Consider the following 22,655-nt stretch of genomic DNA (forward strand, 5'->3'; position numbering starts at 1 on the left):
ACACACACACCCACAAAGCTAAATTTTAGTGTGTGTGTGTTCCTATTTAGAAGTCAAAGGAAGCAGATTGTTGCCCTGTTCTAGCACCCTCTGCCGTATTCCTCTGAAGTAGTCTCACACTGAACCTGGAGCTCATCATTTTTCCGCTAGGGCCAGTGATCCCAATAATTCTTCTATCTAGACCAGACTGAAGCAGTGGGGTTCTAAGTATCTGGCCATGATCAGATTTTACATGTGTCCTAGAGATCTAAACCTAGGTCTTCAAGTTTATGCTACATGGTTGGTCTAAAACTCACTATGTAGACCAGGTTGGCCTTGATCTCATGGAGATCTACCTACCTCTGTCTCCCAAGTACTGAGATTAAAAGACATTTGCAACCACACCAAGCTCAATAACAACCCTTTACTATTAGAGCAAAAAAATATGAAAATGATGTAAGGGGGTAGACAGGTATGCATACCCACAACAGCTCCTTAAACAGCTATTTTAAATTTTAAAATGCAACCACTGACAAGCCAGAAAGTATGCTCATCTAAAGCAATCCCTAAATAATGCTTTGTAAAGTTTATTTGCTTTTTAAGACAGGGTTTCGTGTAGCCCAAGCTGTCCTGGAACTTGCTATATTGCTTTAATTCCAAGGGCTGTAGTTTAAAAAAAAAAAAAAAAAAAAGTGCCACCATTGTTTGTCCATTTTCTAACTTTACTTAGGGTTTTTTTTTTTTTTTTGAATGATCTTTATTTTATTTTATTTTATTTTTGGTTTTTCGAGACAGGGTTTCTCTGTGTCGCCCTGGCTGTCCTGGAACTCACTTTGTAGACCAGGCTGGCCTCGAACTCAGAAATCCACCTGCCTCTGCCTCCCGAGTGCTGGGATTAAAGGCGTGCGCCACCACGCCCGGTTGATCTTTATTTTTAATTGACAGTAACTATGGACTGTAAGTTGTTTAATGTTTATATTACAGAATATAAACTAAGTGAATTAACATGGTCATTACCTCACATTTTTAGCATCTTTTTGTGGTGGGAACATATAGTAACTACTCTTGGACTAGAGGTGTACCTTAGTGGTACACCAATTGCTTGCAGTCATGAGACCCTAGGTTCAATGTCCGGCACTGAAAAGACAATCAATCAATAAATCTACAAATCTACACTTAACAATTCTGACAGCAACAACAGAATACATCCATGATCTATCTAACTGAAGCTGCAGCAAGAACACAACGCCCCACCCCCGTTTTCTTTTTTGATGGGACTGTTTCCATTATTAAACAGCCTCAGATAGCGCTCATTTGTACAAGCAATTGTATGGGACCCTGCAGAGAACTAAAGATAGAATCTTTTGTTCTCTAGCTATTTACACCCTTCAGCAGATAATTTCACAAAGAGAAAGCTAAGCAGAAATTGCACTGATAACAGAAAATGAAAAAACTGACTCAAAAGAAAAGGATGTTGAGATTCCTTTAGCTCTGGAAGGAGAACACAAACCGTGTTGCACTTTATTTCGTTATGAGTGGAAAAGTCAGGAGACTCAGAAGTCCAATAAAGGGTAGTTAGCAAAGTATAAAAGAAAGGAACCCCCAAATGGTAGTATCTCTTTAAATGATATACCAGTAGATGGCAGGCAGGGCCATGTGGAAGGATGATAAGGATAGCCATTCGTTCATTTTCCATAAGGCTTCCCAGTGAGGGTGAAGAGACCACTGAAGTCTACATTTAGTTTTTGGGACAACAGTCTGCTGTTGTAAACTTAGTACCTTTTACCCTCCATTGCCCAACTCTTACAACACAGCCCACAGAGTAGCCAAGACAACAGAGACCCAACAGCTAAAAGGTAAAGGGTGAAGAAAAGCAGGTGCTGCTTTGGAAGGGACAGTAGTGCAGTCATCCAGCTAAACGGAAATCTGAGTATGACCTGTGAACGTGAGACCTGGATACAGATAACTGGTACCACAAACTTCCTACCCCACCCCATCTTACTGGTTTTGAGATGGATCTCATTGTAGCCTTGACTAGCCTGGAACTCAATATGTTAATCAGGCTGGCCTTTAAACTCACAAAGATTTGTCTGCTTCTGTCTCCTGAGTACAGAGATTCAAAGTGTGCTATCACACCCACACCAATTCAACTTTCTAACCATTACCTTTTAGAAACCCAGCAGATAGGCAACATTTCAAGTACTGCTTTTGGAAGGCCCCATTCATACCTTGAGTCTGTGCCCCAGTGCATGGCATAAATCTTTGCCAGATGCCCCCTCAGTGTTCTCCTGGTTCGCATTTGGATTCTTCCCACTGGATCAATATTGTTTGTGATCTTAAAAAATAAAATTAGTGAAGATTAATTTTAGCAAGTAGACTCTTGGTTTGCATTCTGTGGGCTCTGTAATATAATATCAACCAAGAACCAAAAATATATTAAATGGAAAATCCTATATTTATGTGAGAGAATATTTTTAGCATGCAGAAGCCCTAGGAGACCAGAAGATTTATAGACAGTTGTGAACCACTACAGAGTGCTAGAAACAGAATCCCAGTCCTCTAGAAGAGCAGCAAGTGCTCTAACCTGCTGAGCCATCTCTCCAGCAGCCAATTCACAAACTTTAAATTGCACATTGCTCCCTTTTTTTTTCCCCCAAGGCAGGGTTTCTCTGTATGGCCCTGGCTGTCCTGGAACTCACTCTGTAGACCAGGCTGGCCTCGAACTCAGAAGTCTGCCTGCCTCTGCCTCCCAAGTGCTGGGATTAAAGGAGTGCGCCACTACTGCCCGGCTGCACATTGCTCCCGTAAGTAGCACTATTAAACTAGCCACTCTGTAGTGCCTGGGTCCTAACTCCCTTGTCCAGTGAGTCCATGCTTTAAGTATACAGCATGTTTATCAGCAATACACCACAACCACCATGCTTTTTACATGGCTCAGTACCTCACTTCTTCTTATTAAGAATATAGGCACTGTCATCCCCTGTCATACCAGTACATGCAGTAAGATATTTTAAGATCATCTGATATCACATGTAACTACCATTTTATAGAATAGCTACCATTTTATTACTGCTTTATTAAATTATTAGTTATCTCCACCTTTACCTAACATACTCACTTTACCACTGCCATGGATACACAGGGAAAGTAAATCTATGTCTATTAGATCTGAGGATCAGGCCATTGATTACCCAAGAGTAGGTGTGAGTAGGTGTGTGTGTTGCTAGTTTTTATTGTTAACTAGACACACAGTTACCTGAGAAGAGAAAACTTCAATTAAACAACTGCCTAGATCAGATTCCTCTGTGGGCCTATGTATAGAGCACTGTCTGGATTGCTAGTGGATGTAGGAGGGTCCAGCCTACACTGAACAAGACTTCTAAGCAGATTAGATTATCTTTGGCTGTTTGAGAAAGCAGCCAGTAAGCAATTTTCCTCTATGGTTCTTGCCCTGACTTCCCCAATGATATATTATTACCTAGAAGTATAAACCAATATAAATGCTTTCCTCTCCTTAGTGTTTGAAGTGTTTTTCACAGCAGTAGGTACACTACAGCAGGGGCTGGATGCCCACAGTTTAACTGTATTTACTTGGGCAGGACAGTGACACATGCTCACAGAGGTCAGAGAACCACCTCTGAATCTCCTTCTACCCTGTGAGCTCTGGGACTGAACTCGGGTTGTCAAGCCTGGTAGCAGTCATCTCATTAGCCCTGTATATGTTTTAAAATCAGTTTGATTAAATTGTTGGGTCAAACGGTAGAGACATCATTTCCATTTTAAGAACCAGTGGTTCCTGTCCTCTCTGCCTATCATCAAAACAACCTCCAAATGAAAAGCCCTGACGGTAGTTGTACAACCTCACCACCTCACAAGACAAAAGTGCTCATCCCACATGGTAAAAGCCCACGCCAGACTGTGCATTATGGACAACGGACAGGTGGAATTATTTCTTACCTGAGAAAGAGTCGCATCGGCACATGCTTTACGAGCATCCTATGAAATAACAAATGGAAATTAGTTTTATTCCACACTTTAACTTTACATGCCTTATCAAAGTTTCAGAAAGCCTCTACAAACTGTCTTGTTCCTTACTTCTTCTCTAATACTCCCAAGTCCACTGCCACTTTTGAGTTGTTCAGGCCAAAACAGACACAACTCACAACTCCTAAACCTAACTAAGACATGCAGACCCCATAGAACTCTGGGCAGGCCCGGGAGAAACTACACTGGGAGCTGGTACAGCAGTGAGCAGCCTGGAAGCCAAGGCTGACTTCCCACAGCCAACACACACCTGCTCTGTCTTTCCCAGTTTATATCGGAGCACAAGGGGTTGCATGAAGGAAACAGGCTGAAACCAACTAGCTATTCAGGCCAAAAGCTTCTCTTTGAGAATGCATTATGCAAGGACTTTATTTTTAAGCCAAACAATGATTAAATCTAAGTTCTATGAATAGAACAAGGAATCTAAAATCGTTAATAAAATTTCAATAAGACTGGTAACAAAACAGCAATCTTTTCTATTTATAAAACATACCAATGTAGCTAAGACCTACAAAACAATATACTATAGTAATTTTTCTTTATTATTTACCATATTAATTAAAGTGTTTTCACTTATAAGTAAAATAAATATTGACATAGTTTCAGTTGATGACTCACCCTGCTGGTCTGAGAATGACTGATTGATTTATGATTGAGAGGGTCCCTTTTACCTGGCTGGCCTAAAACTTAATGTTGATTAGGATGGCCTCAACCTTATACATATTGACCTGCCTCTGCTTCCCCAAGTGACAGGATTAAAGAACTGTGCCACTGTGCCCAGCTATAATAATTTTTCTTTCTTTCTTTTCTTTTTTTCCTTTTCTTTCCTTCCTCCCTCCCTTTCTTGTTTGTTCAAGACAGGGTTTCTCTGTGTATCCCAGGCTGACTCAGAGATCTGCTTGCCTCTGCCTCCAGAGTGCTAGGATTAAAACCCCCACCCCCACCCCTGGCTTTACAATGATTTCTTGATGGATTCATGTAGATTGATCCATTCAATCAATCAGTCACTTTTCTATCCTGTTTGGGTTTGAGTACAGAAGAGGCTGACCCGTATCATGCAGGCACTGTCATCTCACAGTGAAATTGGAAAGTCTGGACCCACCTTCAGCTCTGGGTAGCTACATTCTGGCCCTTGTGTGCAATGGTCTATCAGAGTAGTAAGTTAAGTTCCTCTGTATTTAAGGCGTGTGTGTTTTAATTAAACATCTATTTGAGAGCCTGTTTCCTTGGGATCAACAAAAGAATGACAAGCTTCTTTTTTTTGTTTTTCCTTTTTTTCCCCAGGGGCAGTTCACATAAAAAACAAATCAAAAGACCAGACAACACCTCAAAAGACCAGACAACACTTCTTACAGTTAACTGCCATTTCTTGTGTGATTCACTGTGTAGCCAAACTGGTCTTAAATTTACTATGTGGCTAAGGATGACCTTGAACTCCTGATCCTCCTGCCTCTGCTCCCAAGTTTGAGAACCTGTAATATGTGTATAAACACACCTAGCTAGAAGCCTTTTGTTGATTTTTAATAATTAAAAATATATTAAGAGTGTATAGGTGGTGGTGACACACAGCATTTATTCCAGTACTCAAGAGGCAGAGGCAGGAGGATCTCTGAGTTTGAAGTCAGTCTGGTCTACAGAGCAAGTTCCAAGACAACCAGGCATACACGGAGAAACCCTGTGTTGGTGTTAGTGGGGGGACAGGGGAGAACAAAACACACACAAACGCTTTGTTGGTAAAAATCCAAACAAACAAACAAACCCAAGCGTGTGACTGATGTGCATCAGTATACTTGCTACAGAGTATGGAGTTCATGGGGCAACTTTGTAGAGACAGTATTCTCTCCTTCCACCTTAACGTGGACTCCAGAAATGGAACTCAGGTTTTCATTCAGGCTTACACTGTTGGGTGGCAAGAACCTTTACTTGATTAATTATCTTATCTGCTATTTCTGATTCTGCATTTGTTTTGAGATAGGGTCTCTATATAATCCTATCTTGGAACTTGTTATGTAGACCAGGCTGTACTAGAATTCACAGAGATCCACTTAACTCTGCCTTCTGACTGCTAAGATTAAAAGTATGTGCCATCACACCCAATTTCCTGCTTCTGACTTTAAGACAGGTTCTTGATTGGTAGTTTAGGCTGGCCTTCAAACTGAAGATAATCCTCGTATTTTCCCTGTAACTTTGGGGACCACGCTGCTAGGAAAGCAGTAGACGACTACTGAGTTATGCCATCCTTCCAGCCCTTGTAGTAAATTCTTTAGCAAGCATGTATTTAGTAGGCAATTAGTAAAGAACATTTTACTTTTTTCCTCCCTTATATCAGACCCTTAAAAAAGTTTTTTGTTTTTGTTTTTAAATTTATGTGTATGGAGATACCTATTGAAACCAAAAGGCAGGCAGTGCTGGATTCTCTGGAGCTACAGTTATAAGCAGTGCTAGGATTAAACTTAACCACTTAAGTCTCTATCTAACTCCAGAATTTTCTCTTTTAAAGAGTATTCCTTGCCAGGTAAGTTAGCACACAGCTTTACTCTCCAAAGTAAACTTGGGAGGCAGAGGCAAGCAGTTTGAGGCCAGTAGTCTACATATCAAGTTGCAGGGCAGTCAAGGCTACATAGTGAGACCCATTTAGAGACTCAATGGCCTTCACGTCTCCTCACCAATCCACTCTAAAATTAGTGCAGTGCTGAGAGGCAAGGCCAAACCCATGGAGCCATTTGTGAAGATGATGCTCATCATGAGGGTTGAAACATCGTGGCCCTATAAGGAACAGTCAAATTGGTGCTGTCCAAAACGGAGGTCTTGGGGGTCACCAACTATCTGTGCATGTCAGACACAGTGAGAGAGAACTGTAGAATGCCCTTATAGGGAGGCATGACTACTATCTCAGTAAGAATCTATTGACTGAAACAATACTTTACATGGGACTAGATGAAACTTAAGATTTCATATTATTAATATATATTAACATAACATCATATGTTAAACATAACACTTCATGTTGCCCAGTTGGCCTCAAACTTGATATGTCACTGAGGCTGGCCTTGAACTCTGACCCTCCTGTTTTTACCTCTTGAATGCTATAATTACAGGGGCACTATTTGGATGCAGAAAGGTGGGTGGGTACTAGGGACTAGAGAGTATGTAAACTTGCTTATCAAAATATTGCATGACATTTATCTTTGATTTACAATCTCTCTTTATCGGGGCTGGTGAGATGGCTCAGCAGTTAAGAGCACCAACTGCTCTTCCAAAGGTCCTGAGTTCAAATCCCAGCAACCACATGGTAGCTCACAATGATCTGTAACAAAAATCTGATGTCCTCTTGAGTGTCTTAAGACAGCTACAGTGTTTACACATATAATAAACAAACAAACAAATCTTTTAAAAAAATCTCTCTTTATCTACTGCTAAATGATTTGTGTCTCAGCAGCTACACAGCTACAACCATATGGCTTAGTATATCCGCTAGTTTTTCTGAGTATTTCTTTTTCTCCTTTCTATCTGTTCTAAGTATGCTTTCTTCAACACTTGGGCTTTCTTATCCTTTCTCTAAATCTTCCCTCCATGCTGTGCAGTTGATCTCCATGTTGGCTTAATTTAAAACAGCATAGCCATCTCCACCCTGCTCCCCTTTTAAAAACTGAAATCACACCAAGCAGTGTGATTCCATCATTTGGGAGACAGAGGAAGGCTATTTCTATGGGTTTAAAGCCAGCCTGGTCTACAAAGTGAGTTCCAGGACAGTAACAGGGTTACACAGGGAAACTGTCTTGAAAAACCAGAAAGTCCAAACCACAAGCCAGGCACAGTGACACTCACCTTAGTCTCCAGCACTTGGGAGGCAGAAGCAAGCGAATCTGTACTTTGAGGCCAGCCTGGTCTATACAGTGAGTTCTAGGACTGCCACAGCTACATAGTGAGATCTTATCTGAAAACTCCTCTGTCATTTCTATACTCTTAATTTTCAGAACTTTGGGACAAAGAGATAAAAATCTCAAAAGCATATGGCCCATGCGCAGGCCTCAAACCTTCAATACTCCTTCAGTCTTCAGACTTGATAGCATTACAGACATGCCCTATTGTACCTGACTTTAAACTTTTATTTTGTGTGTGTTTATGTGTGGGATATGAAAGTATCTGCAGAGGCCAGAAGAAGGTGTCAAATTCCTTGGAGTTAAGAGTTACATAAGATTGTGAGCCTCTTGATCTGGGCACTGGGAACCTAATGGAGTCCTTCAAAAGTGTAGTAAGGGCTGTTCATTGTTGAGACACCTCTCTAGTCTGTTGTTACCTTTTGAGAGATGGTCTCATGGTGAGCCTTAAGCTCACTATGTAGCTTAGCATGACTTTGAACTCTTATCGCTCTGCTTCTTCCTCCTAAATGAGGTGATTAAAATGCTCAGTCCCTGGCTTTAAGTTTTTAAGTCACGCCGGGCGTGGTGGCGCACGCCTTTACCCAGCACTCGGGAGGCAGAGGCAGGCGGATTTCTGAGTTCGAGGCCAGCCTGGTCTACAAAGTGAGTGCCAGGACAGCCAGGGCTACACAGAAAAACCCTGTCTCGAAAAACCAAAAACAAAAAAAAAGTTTTTAAGTCATGCAAAAGTTTAGGGAAAGTCAGGCATGCTACACAATCCCAGCTACAAGGGAGACTGACACAGGGGGATCATTTGAACTCAAATTTTGACATCAGTCTTAGTACCATAGTAAAACCCAAATTGATGCCCCACTTCCAAAAATCCTAACCCTAAAAAGATTTTAGGCAAGGGCTAGGTATAGTTGAGTGCTATAAACTTACCTGACACATGAAATTATTAACTTTACAGAAACTGACACACGGAAGAATAGCATAGACACCAACGTCCAGTGAGGTGCTTAAAGCAGAGGATATTTCGTTTTATCTCTGCTCTAAAACTTAGGCAGTTCTGGTATGTTTTCTTAAATTCAAGTAAAAGTTGGCTAAAATGATGCTGGCAATTCTCCACCTAGTCCTCCTGGCAGCCTGAGAACACAACTGACAACTTAAAGACATGTGAACCATTCTAAAAGCTTAGTGAGACTCTGAAGGACAGACAGCTATATCCTTACAGACAAGAACATGAAAATCAGAGGAAGCTATTTCAAATATACAAATCCTTACACAAACTGAAAACTGGGACTTTCTTGTTAAGTCTTAAGTCATTTTTTCCATGCTCTTAGATCAAGTCTAAGAAAAACAAAATACAAAAACACATACTCATCTCTGTATAATGTTGCATTCAAGGCCAGTTTGGTCTACACTGTAAGTTCCAGGACAAAGTTACATAATGAGAACCTGTCTCAAGTAACAAAACTAAAATACAAACCCCCAAACCAAAAAACTCACATTTGCCTGGGATGTGTGGTCTCTTAGCTCCATTTCTAACACTAGTCCCCAGCACAAAAAGAAAAACTCAGAATACATGGAATTTATCTTCCATTTAGTTTTGTACTCAGGTAGACAAGTCTGCTCTCTGTGGTGGCCTAAGAGCTGTTACATACATTCCAATGGTCTTCCTGGAGCACAAACCATTTCGAAATTATGAAAAATAAGACAGAAACATCTAAAATGCCACTTTACGGATCCCTTCATTTAAAGTATCTATTTCTGTTCTCAATTTAATAGCCTTGCTCTTCAGAGCTAATGCTTCAGAATTGATACAGTGGTCTACAGTAGCCACAAAGAGGGTCCAAAACCTAGTTCCCTGGGAGGAAGAAGTTCAAAAGCTTTGGTAAGTATTACAGACATGTGCCATGTGCATTCAAGCAACAAATTGTAGTTAGTAAGAAAACAAAATTTCTGAAACAACATAATAGACAAGTTATTTGGATATATAACTAGCATATACTAGACCAATTTCATCTCACTCTGTTATCCACACAACAGATATGTTTCTGATATGAAACATATCAAACCCGCATGGCTACGTACTCTAATTTGGTTCTTCAGTTGCTCGGCCTCCTGCCGCAGCTGGTCAAGTTCACTCATCTTCACGTCTCAGTGCTTTCCACACTTCAGAATCCAAGCTCTGCAACAGAAACATGGCAAGAAATGCATAAGATATGGTATGATTAATTGAAAACATCACAGCTATAATCACACAAAGCAGAGACCTTTTCTGCAGCACTCATCAGAACTTCTGAAACTCTATCTAGAACTGGATTAAAAACACAATCTTCACTTTTATTAACTGTACTAGTATACTGCTGAAAATATTGTGGTGGACTGAAAAAGAAAATTAATGCCAATAGAGGTGGTGCGTTCCACTACTTAGGTGGCCAAGAAGGAAGATCTTAATTTCAATGCCAATCTGTACCACAGAGACCCAATCTCCAATCAATCAATCAATCAATCAATCAATCAATATTAAAATAGCACAGGTCCTTCTCATGGAAAGATTCTGAGTCTCTCAGAAATCAAGAACAGGGTCTGGAGAGATTGCTCAGTGGTTAAGAACGCTGACTGCTCTTCCGAAGGTCCTGAGTTCAAATCCCAGCAACCACATGGTGGCTCACAACCATCTGTAATGAAATCCAATGCCCTCTTCTGGGGTGTCTGAAGACAGCTACAGTGTACTTACATGTAATAATAAATAAAGAAATCTTTAAAAAAATAATAAAAGAAAGAAATCAAGAAGAACAACAACAACAAACATAGACATCCAGAATAGCTACCACACAGAGAAACCAGGAGTAATTTCTTTAAGGAACAGGACTGAGGTGATCTGGAAAACCAGTACTTTGAAGCTATGGCAGTTATCATGAGCCGTAAAAGACAAAGGGACATTCAAAAGTCTTCTATTTCTCCCCCAAACTCTATGCTGAGGAGTCCCAGGAAGCTCAGAAATACCTTCTAGATATGGGCTTGAATAAGGCTGTCAAAGTGCTGCAAAGCCATGCCCAGTCATATAAAACATCCCCATTGTCAGAGACAACTGAGATGATCCTGTTATAAAAATGACTTTTTCAATGGAGTATGCAGAAGTTGAATTGGTACAGTGCTTGCCTTACATGCATGAAGCTCTGGATTTGAGTCCAGCCCCAAGACAAATGAGGTGTGGTGGTGTGCATATCTATAATCCCAGCACTTGGAAAATAACCAAGAGTCATCTTTTAAGGCCATCCTTGACTACATAACTTGAGGCCAGCCTAGGATATGACTGTTTCAAAACTAGATTGCTAAACAAACAAAACTGACCTCCTGGGTTGGGGATATAGTTCAGTTAGAGGACTGATTACCTACAATGTATGAATTCCCACATGAGGTGTCGCTAACCTATAATTCATTCCACTCAGGATGTGGAAGCAAAAAGTTCAATGTCATCTTCAGCTACACAGTAATTTAAGGTCAGTCTGTGCTCCATGAGACACTGCCTCAAAAAATAAAATACCTCAGAGTATAGAGCATGCCTTTAACCCGACCCAGCAGTTGGGAAGCAGAAAAGGGAGGATCTGAACTCAAGGCCAGCCTGATCTATACACCAGTTCCAGTACAGCCAAGATTGCACAGAGACCCTGTCTCAAAAATCCAATCCAAAATAAAACAACAACACAAAAAGACTTCACTTCCCCAGAGGAAGCTATACATAGAAATGCCTGTGTACCTGCCTGAACTTATTTCTCTGGCCTATGCTGGCCTTGAACTAATAGCAAATCTTCTGCCTCAGACTCTTAAGTGGTAGAACAGCAGGCCTCATCTACCACTGTACCTGGGGCATACAGGCTACAATTCTGACCTGATGTTGGTTATTAAATCAATTATAAATGTGATCATAACACTATAATATTGAAGGTGAAACAACTTAATACCAATATAATTTAAGCAAGAATCTTAGTTCCCCATGCAAATTACACGGGAGTGTTTTACACACACACACACACACACACACACATACACACACACACAGATTCCCTGGAATCTGAGTCATATGGTTTGTTAGCTGTCATGTAGGCATTGAGAATGAAACTAGGGTCCTCTGGAAGAGCACCAAGTGCATTTAACTACTGAATCATCTCTCCAGCCCTCCCCACACAATCAACAAAAATTCTGTGTAATAATTAAAGAGGTTCAAAATCGTGTGGGGAGTGGACAGATACACATGGATTCTTGGGTTCAATGACAAATTTATCTAGTTGAAATGAAAACTTCTAGTGGTTTTTAACCTTCCTAATGCTGCTACCCTTTAATATAGTTCCTCATGTGGTGGTGTCTCCCAACTATAAAATTATTTATGTTGCTACTCATGATTGTAACATTGCCTCTGTATGATCCATAATATAAATGTCTGTTTTCCAATGGTCTTAGGCCACCCCTGTGAAAGTCATTCAACTCCCAAAAAGGGTCATGACCCACAGGTTGAGAACCACTGCTCTGGGTTCAGTAAGACCCTGTGTTGACAAGTGAGGTCAACTAATAATGATCAGCCTCCATACATATATAGATGAATATACCTGCATAAACATGTAAATACATACATAAACATATACATACATAAGCATTCCTACAGAAACATAAAACACACACGCACACACAAATTTTATAATAATAATAATAATAAATTTAGGTCTGATAGCATATCCATAATCTCAGAATTTGGGATATGCAGAGGCAGAAAGATTCCTTCTGAGTCTAAGACCTCTCGGGCAATATAGTGGGCTCTAGACCTCTTAGGATTGTGTATCAAGATCAACTTTTTGTCAAAAGTCAAAGTTAAAAAATACCAAATGCTTAACTAACCAATATTAATTTCTTTTCCTTGCCCCCCCCTCCCCAAGAGAGGGTTATACTGTGTAGCCCTAGCTGTTCTGGAACTTGCTTTGTAGACTAACTAGGCTGGCTTCAAACTGAGATCTGCCTCCCGTGTCCTGAGATCACTGTTATTTTCATTAAGAGTAAGACACATCTATAATAAATCAGCTGGATGACCCCAGAACTGTTAAAGTTCCTTACACTTCTCTATTCTACAGTCCCACACTATATGCTCATGGTAACAGAATCCCTTCCAACTAAGTGCCTTTGCTGCTGGCAGAACAGAAAGAAGGGTCGACTTACTAAGTACTTAAAATGGGGGTGGGGTGGAGCACGGGCAACCAAGAAAGGCCTACAAGGTAAAGCTGTGCACTGAAAGAGAGGCTTCCATGTTCCTAGACCAGCTGCTGCTGCTACTGCTCACTTGAAAAGCAGGGTATACAGCAAGAGGGCTTCTAAAAGATTGCTGACCGCAATGATACTCTCATTTTCTGTTGATGCTCCTTATCCTGCTTGTCTTTTTTTAAAAAATAGATTTATTTATTTATGATAGGCATGTTGAGTGTCTGTCTGTATGTATGTATAGCTGCATGCCAGAAGAGGGCATCAGATCCCACCAGTATAGATGGTTGTGAGCCACTATGTGGTTGCTGGGAATTGAACTCAGAGCCTCTGGAAAAGTGCTGAGCCATCTCTCCAGTCACAATCCTGCTTTCTTAAGACAGTGTCTTGCTAAGCAGTACAGTATATACTAAAACTTCCCTTGGCACCTACTCTGACCTTACTCCCCTTCCCCAGGGCTAGGATTACAGGTTATGTCCCACCGTCTCTGGTTCTTGAGTGGATGCTTGATTCATTAGGCAAGCTTCACCAAGGGAGATACCTTGGGCCTCCCTGGTATCTGGCATTACTTTTGCAGGAGAAGACTGAGCCATTCTCTTTAGAACACAAAACCTAAGAACTAAAATTTAGGAATATTCATTCCTATATGGCAGAATAAAATCCCAAATGAATAAAAACAGATAGAAAGATATGCTGCCATTTTTGTCTTGCATGAGTTTGACTTGCTTTTACCTTACAAAGGGTCCAAGAAGAAATCCTCTTACTAGTTTAACAGAGTCAGGATCACCACCCTTCAGCACTCCTTACTTTCTGGCTATAAAGACCTTCCATCCAATCCAGCATTAATGTAAGAAAAAGTAGCAACCAAAGTCCTGAGGTACCTGACTTAAGTCTAATCAACAAGCAGCAGTTGAGCAGGACATAAACACTAAAGCTCTTACATCATGAGACTGAATACAACTGTGCTGAACCAGTGTTGTATAAACAGGGGATCTTTCTGAGCTGCTTCAAAAACTCCTCAGGCATGGCAGCCACCAACCTTATCCAAAGTTATCTTGATAGCCCATCAGCTCTATTCCTCACTAGGTTTCTGGTAAATACATTTTTCTACTTTTAAGCAATATACCTGGATGACTGTCACATACTTTTCTTGTATATGAAGAAAGCATTCAATCAAAAGAATGATTTCCAGGTTCAGTGGGTTAAGTCCCTTGCTATGCAAGCCTGGGGGCCCTAGTTCACTCCTAGAACCTACCCATGTAAAGGTGGGAGGAGAAAACTGCTCCTAAGTCATCCTCTGCCTCCCACACTGCAGGATTTTTTTTTAAAACAACTTTTTGTTTGTTTGTTTGTTTTTTTTCCAAGACAGGGTTTCTCTGTATAGCCCTGGTTATCCTGAAACTTGCTCTATAGACTAGGCTGGCCTTGTGTGCTACTACCACTGCTGGGCAGAAAAAGATCTTTATAGTAATTTTCTTCTATCATTTTACCTATTTAATTGTGTATGGGTATGTACCACAACACATATTCCAAGGACAGAGGATAACCTGAAATAGCTGGTTCTCTCCTGCCATGCAGCATCACAGCCAGTGCCTTTACCTGCTGTCCCAATATTACCTTCCCCCAGTCTGAGTGAAGTGTAGCACTCAACTGAAGAGTCTGCCATAATACTGTTTACACAACTTTAGTAATTAGAAACATGTCTTACTTACGCTTAGTCTCCTCTGCCTTTCTCTTTAGTGTCGTTAGTCCTTTGACCCTTCTGGAGACCCCACCATCCGGTCTGCCTGCTTGGGCAGCTCTTCTCCTCCAGAGCACGTCCCAGGTAAGCTCTGGCTGTGCTGAGCTAGCACTTTCCAGCCTAATCCACTAAGACAGGACCTGCTGAGGCCTCACGACTGCCCATGACCCACATCTGCCTTCAGCTTTAAATTAGTGCTGCTGTTTAGGAAATTTAAATAATTTAAGAGCATGGGACTAAAGATGTGACAAACAAGTTGGTGTGATCTCCTGTAAGTAACATGCTATATCTTTAAATAAAATGCTAGCATGATTAGAACAGTTCACTTGAGTGGTATGAGATATAAAGCCCCCAACTTTTTGACAAAGGCATCAGCAGCACAGTGCTCCTCTGATCAAGACCCTGTGAAGGAGCCATGACAGGGCACAACAGTGACCTCAGGACCCCATTATCACACAGTTACTGACGATACTTGGGCTGCAAGCCTGCCACTGATGAAAAGGAGAAATATGAGCCATCAAGATGGCTTCGCCAGAAGGTATCTGCTGTCAGACCTGAGAGCCTGACTTGATTGCCCAGGAGAATGAACTCCTTCAAGTTGTCTTCTGATTTCTGTGTGTGCACACATACAAAAAATAAACTATAATTTAAAATTTAATATTTAATGGTGCGTGTCTTGAAAAATAATTTTAATTTCTCCAACATACAAATAGGGCCTCACTAAATCACTTTTCACTCTGGTCTGAAAAATATATCATTTATTTATGAAGCTGGGTAGTGATGTACATGTCACAGAGCTAAAACAAAAATTAAATGAGATAATCAGTCTGATATGCCCTCATCCCATAAGCCTCTCAGTGATATACTACTGAAGTATCCCCTTCAACAGTACAACTCCAAGGTTAATGCCTGACATTTGAGAAGTCACATTGGCAAAGAACACTATTGTCCTAGTTTGAGATGCTATTTTCTTTTTTCTTTCTTTCTTTTTTCCTTTGGTTTTTTGAGACAGGGTCTCACTGTATAGCTCTAGATATCCCAGAACTCTCCTTCTGTAGACCATGCTAGCCTAGAGGAGTCACAGATATCTGCCTACCTCTGCCTCCCAAGTTCTGGGACTAAAAGTATCCACCAGTCACTAACACCCAGCTTTCAGATGCTATTTCCAAAGACAAGAATTTCTAAAAGATTTAAAGTTATGATCATGGCTGGGAATAGTAGGTCAAAGCTTTTGATCCTAGAACTTGGGAGGCAAAAATAGGTGGATCTCTGTGAATCTAAGGCCAGCCTGGTCTATATACTGAGTTTCAGGCTACACAGGACTGCAAAATGAAAAACTGTCTCAATGTAAAAGGTAGGGAGGGAGGAAGAAGGAAGGTGGAAGATTAGACCAACTATAAAGCCAAACCCAAGCAAACAAGTGTGCTGAGGGGCTATATAAGAAGCAACTGCCAACATTTTTAAGTGTGATAACAGTATCGTTTACGATTATATTTAAAGGAACAAAAAAGTATTTAAGAAAAGTCTCCTTGGGGGCTGGCGAGATGATTCAGTGGGTAAGAGCACTGACTACTCTTCCAAAAGTCCTGAGTTCAAATCCCAGCAACCACATGGTGGCTCACAACTACCCATAATGAGAACTGATGCCCTCTTCTGGTGTGCCTGAAGTCAACTACAGTGTCCTTATGTATAATAATAAATAAGTCTTTGGGCCAGAGCGAGTAGGGGTCCTAAAATTCAATTCCCAACAACCATATTAAGGCTCATAACCATCTGTACAGCTACAGTGTACCCACATACATAAAATAAATAAATTATAAAAAAAGCCTTCTCAAAAACGAGCAAAAGGTAGAGAAATGGCTAGGGACATATATAAGAAGTTCAGCTATGAGCTAGTGTTGAATTTATTTGTAAATAGTTCCCTAAATAATTAACTTTTTCAAATTCGGTGAGGTGGGACACACTTCTAATCTAAGCACTCAAAAACCTAAGCAGAAGGACTGTGAGAACTGGGTCAACCTGGGCTACATATTAATGTCCTGTCTCAAATTTCTCTCCTGCCACCCCACCCCCTGATTATTTGTGGACTTTGAATCTTGATTCCTGACTGAAAATCCAAATGTAAGAAAACAAACAAACAAAAACAAAAGAAAACAATTCAGCTGTATAGATGTTTTTAGAAGGGAAAAATCAGACAGAAAACAGAAGAAAACTATTGTTTTCCCACTAGATATCCTCCCAGATTTGAACTCCTAACTTGTTACTTATTGGGGGGGGGGGCAAGATTTGGGGATTTGCTTTAAAACCACTTCAAGAGAGTAAAGAAGGATTAGGAATGAGAAGAAAGGCAATTAGATATAACTCAGAATTCTGTAAATATAAACTGAGAGATCTTGTAATATAGTCTGTATGTTTAAATCATTTAATTATTATATTTTAAAGACAAGGTCTTATGTAGCCCAATTGATTTCAAACTCACTGGGTAGTTTAGGATTACCTTGAACTACCCACCAACACTCCTGACTTACTAATTTTTTTTTAAAGTCAGTATTTTAGCATTGTTTGGCATTACATACATTCATTAAGTCTATAATGCAAATATACCGAGGTATCTAAAAAACATCTCCAACTTTATAATAAAGTTCTAAAAGACACGAAGCTTGCTGTGCCAGCATCTTTTTGTCCCTGTAGAACTGGAGCACACAGCCACTTCTGGTTAGTTTCAATATGATGCAACCTCGGTACTTATCCAAATTTGTTTAAACATCTAAATGGTAGATCTTGGGGCTTATATATCCATGTTTCAGAAGTGACAAAAAACTAATATTCAGGAATTGTCTTTTAATTCTCTTGTCAAACTTCCCGTTTATTTTACTACATCACCCCACCCCCCAAAACAGTTTAACATCCTGGCTTGTTGCCCACTCTTTCTCTACGATTTCTCACACTACATGAAGGCCATGGCCAGGTATCAGCATGACTTGAAAAGTGGGTGAAAGAAAGTGTTATGTACATGGCATATGTACCTATCAGCAACAACATAACTCTTTTTTTTTTTTTTTTCCTCCCCCGAACAGGGTTTCTCTGTGTAGCTCTGGCTGTCCTGGAACTCACTCTGTAGACCAGGCTGGCCTCGGACTCAGAAATCCGCCTGCCTCTGCCTCCCAAGTGCTGGGATTAAAGGTGTGCGCCACCACTGCCAGGCAACAACGTAACTCTTAAAACACTGTCCTAGGTATGATGCTCTGGAAACTCACCTGAAGTCAAATGAAAGTGGTAGCATGCCCTCTCCAAAGGGAAGGAACTGTAAGTACAACTTGTGCTTAGAAACAAAGATATCATTTCTGGGCACAACTCACTTTTCACCAAATAGCATGGGAAGTTTTTCTACCCTTTTGCAGTGGAGATAGGTGTTTGTGTGTTAATGGAGCTAATTGTCAGGGCTGAGTCCTGAGAAAGGTAATGCTTCTTTTAAAAAATTCAGCAATGCCGTATTTTTAAAATTCTCCTCTACAAACAACTTCCTTCCCTCACCCACACTGACTGAAGCACCTGCTATGGGGCAGAGTGCGCTGTAGTGAAGACAGGTGTCCTGCTCACCAGCCATACAAGAATGGAGAGGATTCAAAGCTAAGTATCATGTCCATTTAAAGAGCTGAATCTGTGAAATCACACACAAACTGTGATTTCAATGCTCAGGAAACAACGTGGCTCAGCTTCCCCTATGGCTCTGCTGCCTCAGGAGCACTTATTGCTCTCAGTTCTTTACAGGCCTCATCCCTTAACCCCAGTGGCAAATCCCACCTAGGTCAGTAGTCCAAGTGGTAAAAAAACAAAACAAACAAACAAACAAAAAACCTTTTTTTTTTTTTCAAGTCTAGAAGCTATTTGGGACCTAAATAAAACCTTGCTAATTAGGAATGGAAGGGCCTTGATATAAAACAAACAACCCTCTCCCCTTCCCCACCCCACCCCCAAAAAACCCTTCAGGCCTCATGGCCTTCTTGCTGGTCTATCTCCCATCTTCAAGCAATTCTGCCTCAAGCCTTATAAACAACCAGTACCTAGAATGTTTTAAGAACACATTCTAGTTGGACAGTGGTGGCCAGCACCTTTAATCCCAGCCGCCCTCCCCCCTGTGTCTTTGTCTCTTTCTCTCTGTGTGTACAAAGATCTCAGTGAGATCTCTTTGTCTCTTCCAGGCCAGCCTGGTCTACAGAGACTCAGAGAAACCCTGACTCAAAACAAACAAAGGAGGGGAATGCCACAGCCAGGAAGAAGGAGTGGGTGGGTTGGGGAGCAGGGCGGGGGCGGGGGAGGGTATAGAGGACTTTCAGGATAGCATTTGAAATATAAATGAAGAAAATATCTAATTAAAAAAAAATAAAAGAAATTTCTAATATCAGCAATTAAAATACAAAACAAAACAAAACAAACAAAACAAAAAAACAAAGGGCTGGAGAGATGGCTCAGAGATTAAGAGCACTGTCCGCTCTTCAGGAGGTCCTGGAGTTCAATTCCCAGCAACCACATGGTGGCTTGCAACCATTTATAATGAGATCTAGTGCCTTCTTCTGCCCTGCAGGATACATGCAGGCAGAACACTGTATACATAATAAATAAATCTTTTTAAAAACAAACAAACAAACAAACAAACAAAAGGAAGGTGAGATGGCTCAGCGGGTAAGAGCACTGACTGCTCTTCCGAAGGTCCTGAGTTCAAATCCCAGCAACCACACGGTGGCTCAGAACCACCCATAATGGAATCTGACTCCCTCTTCTGGTACGTCTGCAGATAGCTAGCTACAGTGTACTTACTTATAATAATAATAAATAACTTAAAATCTTAATAATAAAAACAACAAGTAACAAAAACAACAAGCTTTGCTACCCAGACATAGATCTGACCACACAAATACATGGTAACAGGCTAGACATTACTGCAAATGTCCAACTCCATTTCTGAAGGTTATGATGTGGTAACTTGGGTTTTTTCACCCACCCCCAAGTTCCTCGAAATAACTACTGAGACTTCTTACATATGAATAAATGCTTACACTATAAGCTTTGGTTTGTTCCCCAACTAGCTCATAACTTAATTACACGTTTATTCCATTCCATGTCTCCTCAGAGTTCCTGAGCAAATCTCTTATGCCTGACTATTCCCTGGAATTCTTCTCTCCCTCTCTCTCCATCTCCCTCTCTCCTTCTCTGCCAGAATTCCCACCTCCTATTTCTTGCTTCAGCTCATTGGCCATAGGCTTTTTTACTGCTAGGTGAATGCTTCCACACAATATATAAAGATTCTGTCTACATAAGACACACTCTTTTGGCACATGCACACATACACAAACATAAAATTTAGAGGACAAAGAGATGGCTCAGTTTGTAAAGCTTGCAATACACTTATAATACACAAGCATGAGCCCCTGAGTTCAGATCCAGATCCATGTAAAAAACTGGGCATGACAGTGACTACCTATATTTCCAGCACTGGAAAACCAGAAACAAATAGCTGAAACTTACTTGCCAGTCAGTCAGCCTGGAATGTAGGTGAAACTGAATCAGTGAGCCCTAGAATTAGTTTTGAAAGACCCTGTTTCAAAAAACTAAAGTGGAGGTCCTGGGAGATTTTCCAGACATTAAGAATACATACCACTCTTGTAGAAGACTTGTGTTTAATTCAGGTTCAAGGCTATCTGAACCACCTGTACTCAAATGCAAATACCCACACAGAAATATACATACATACAATTAAAAATAAAACTTACAAAAAAGCTGTAGGGTTATTGAGGAAGGCACTTGACATCAATCTCTGCACTTTATAGACATGCATGGACACACACACACAAATACAATTTTAAATAGAGAAATGGCAGATGTTGATGATCTCAGCATTCTAAGAGACTGAGGCAGGAAGACTGCTTTGACTCTAAGGCTGATCTGGGCTGAGGTGTAATACCAAGGAGGAGTTGGGGGCACCAGGCTGAAGAGATGGTTCAATGTTTGCCACATGGGGCTTAACCACTGTTAACTTCAGTTTCAGAGGATCTAATGGCCTCTCTGGCATCCAAAGGCACTCACTACATGCATGCAGTATACAGATACACTCATCCATACACATAAAATAAAATAAAAATAAATAAATCTTTTTTTTTTTTTTTTAGGGCTGGAAAGATGACTCTAAGGTTAAAAGCACTAACTGCTCTCCCAGAGGACAGAGACATAGAGCATACCTTTAATCCCAGCATTTAGGAGGCTGAGGCAGGCCCATCTCTGTGAGTTTAAGGCCAGCCTGGGCTACATAGTGAGTTCCAGGACATGCAGAGCTACATCATGAGACCCTCTTAACCTCCACCCCATCAAAAAACCCATAAAACAAACAAACAAACACACACACACACAAAATTATATATGTGAAGTTACCTTGACTCAGAAGTGTTTCTGGTCTGGTTTCCCACACATGTAAGTCTATCTGTAACAACAGAAAAGGTTGCTCTATCATATTGGGGCTAACAGCTATAGTAGCTACAGTTTAGGAAAGAGCACACAAATCATCCTCTTTACTACCTTCTCCCCCAACAAACTGCTTTATTCATTAACGCATCTAATTTTTTTAACATTGAAAAATAAAGAAGTAGCTGGACAGCAGTGGTACATCCTTTTAATCCCAGAGCTTTGGAAGCAGAGATAGGTGGATCACTGTGAGTTTCAGGCCAGGGTACACAGAGAAACCCGGTCTCAAAAAAAAAAAAAAAAACAAAACCAACAAACCAACAAACGCTAAGCCATGAATGATAAAAAATGGAGAGCAGATATGGTGGCACATGCCTTTAAAAACAGTGCTCAGATCTGAGTTCAAGATCAGCCTGTTCTACATAGTGCTGTCTCTGAATGGAGGGAGGGAGGGAGAAAGGGAGGGAAAGAAGAAGGGAGAGAAAGAAAAGGAAATAAATTACAAAAACACTAAATAAACAGAAAGACTGGCACTGACAAGATGACTCAGTGGCTAAAGAAACTTGCGAAGCCTAATGAGTTCAATCCCTGGAAGCCATACCAGGTTGGAGAGAACCAACTCCCAAAAGTTGTCCTGACCTACCTACACTCACAGAGCCACGCACACAGTAGATGAGTCCATTCACGAGCCATCCACACTAGGCAATTCCATAGAGACAGAAGCTTAGGAGTTGCCAGGGGCCATGTATGGAAAGTGAAATTTTACTGTGTTACCCTACCCCTAGGGCTTCCTTTTGGGATGACAAAAATATAAAATTAGGTAGGGAGATAGTTGTGCAATATTGTGGATACACTAAGTGCTACTAAATCATTCTCTTTAAAATGCTTTAATTTTCTCTTATGTGAATTCTTCAAAAAAGAAAAGGTGGGAGTTGAAGTGGAAGTGGGGGAAGCTTTTAATCAGTAAAAGCAGGCTACATCCACCTCCACAAATCTTCTCTGAAAAGGTCCCGTAAGTACATGCCTGAAGAACCATCAAATCCTTAGTCTGAAGCAGGGTCTTTACCTGGCACCCTGATGTTTACTTATTTTTTATTCTTTGAGATGGAGTTTCTCTGTATAGCTCTAGCTGTCCTGGAACTCAAAATTCACCTGCCTCTGCCTTCCAAGCTTTTTTTTTTTAAAGCACTTTGTTTCTGAGAGGTTTTTGTTTTTGAAACAGGGTTTCACTATGTAGCTCTGTCTAGCCTGGAAATTTGCTATATAGACCAGCCTGCCTTTGCCTCCTGAATACAGGAATTAAAAGTGTGTGTCACCAT

The 22,655-nt window shown here is 40.7% G+C and overlaps 1 protein-coding gene across 4 annotated transcripts in view; it reads right to left on the reverse strand.

Annotated features, from left to right (window-relative positions):
* Positions 1-22,655, reverse strand: part of Gnb1 (G protein subunit beta 1) — a 65,281-nt gene that overhangs the window by 21,793 nt on the left and 20,833 nt on the right. For 3 of the 4 annotated variants that reach the window (XM_021159570.3, XM_021159572.3, XM_085838522.1), the window contains exons 2-5: positions 21,307-21,355; positions 9,981-10,077; positions 3,937-3,975; positions 2,208-2,314 (exon numbers count right to left, since the gene is read on the reverse strand). In XM_021159570.3, coding sequence (XP_021015229.1) covers positions 2,208-2,314; positions 3,937-3,975; positions 9,981-10,037 — 203 coding nt within the window. In that variant the 5' untranslated portion in view covers positions 10,038-10,077; positions 21,307-21,355. The remainder of the gene's footprint in view (positions 1-2,207; positions 2,315-3,936; positions 3,976-9,980; positions 10,078-21,306; positions 21,356-22,655) is intronic. The other variant, XM_021159571.3, reaches the window with a different exon arrangement.

The sequence above is a fragment of the Mus caroli genome, unplaced genomic scaffold (genome assembly GCF_978045245.1).
Source record: "Mus caroli unplaced genomic scaffold, Mus_caroli_1 scaffold_6, whole genome shotgun sequence".
Lineage (NCBI taxonomy): Eukaryota > Metazoa > Chordata > Mammalia > Rodentia > Muridae > Mus > Mus caroli.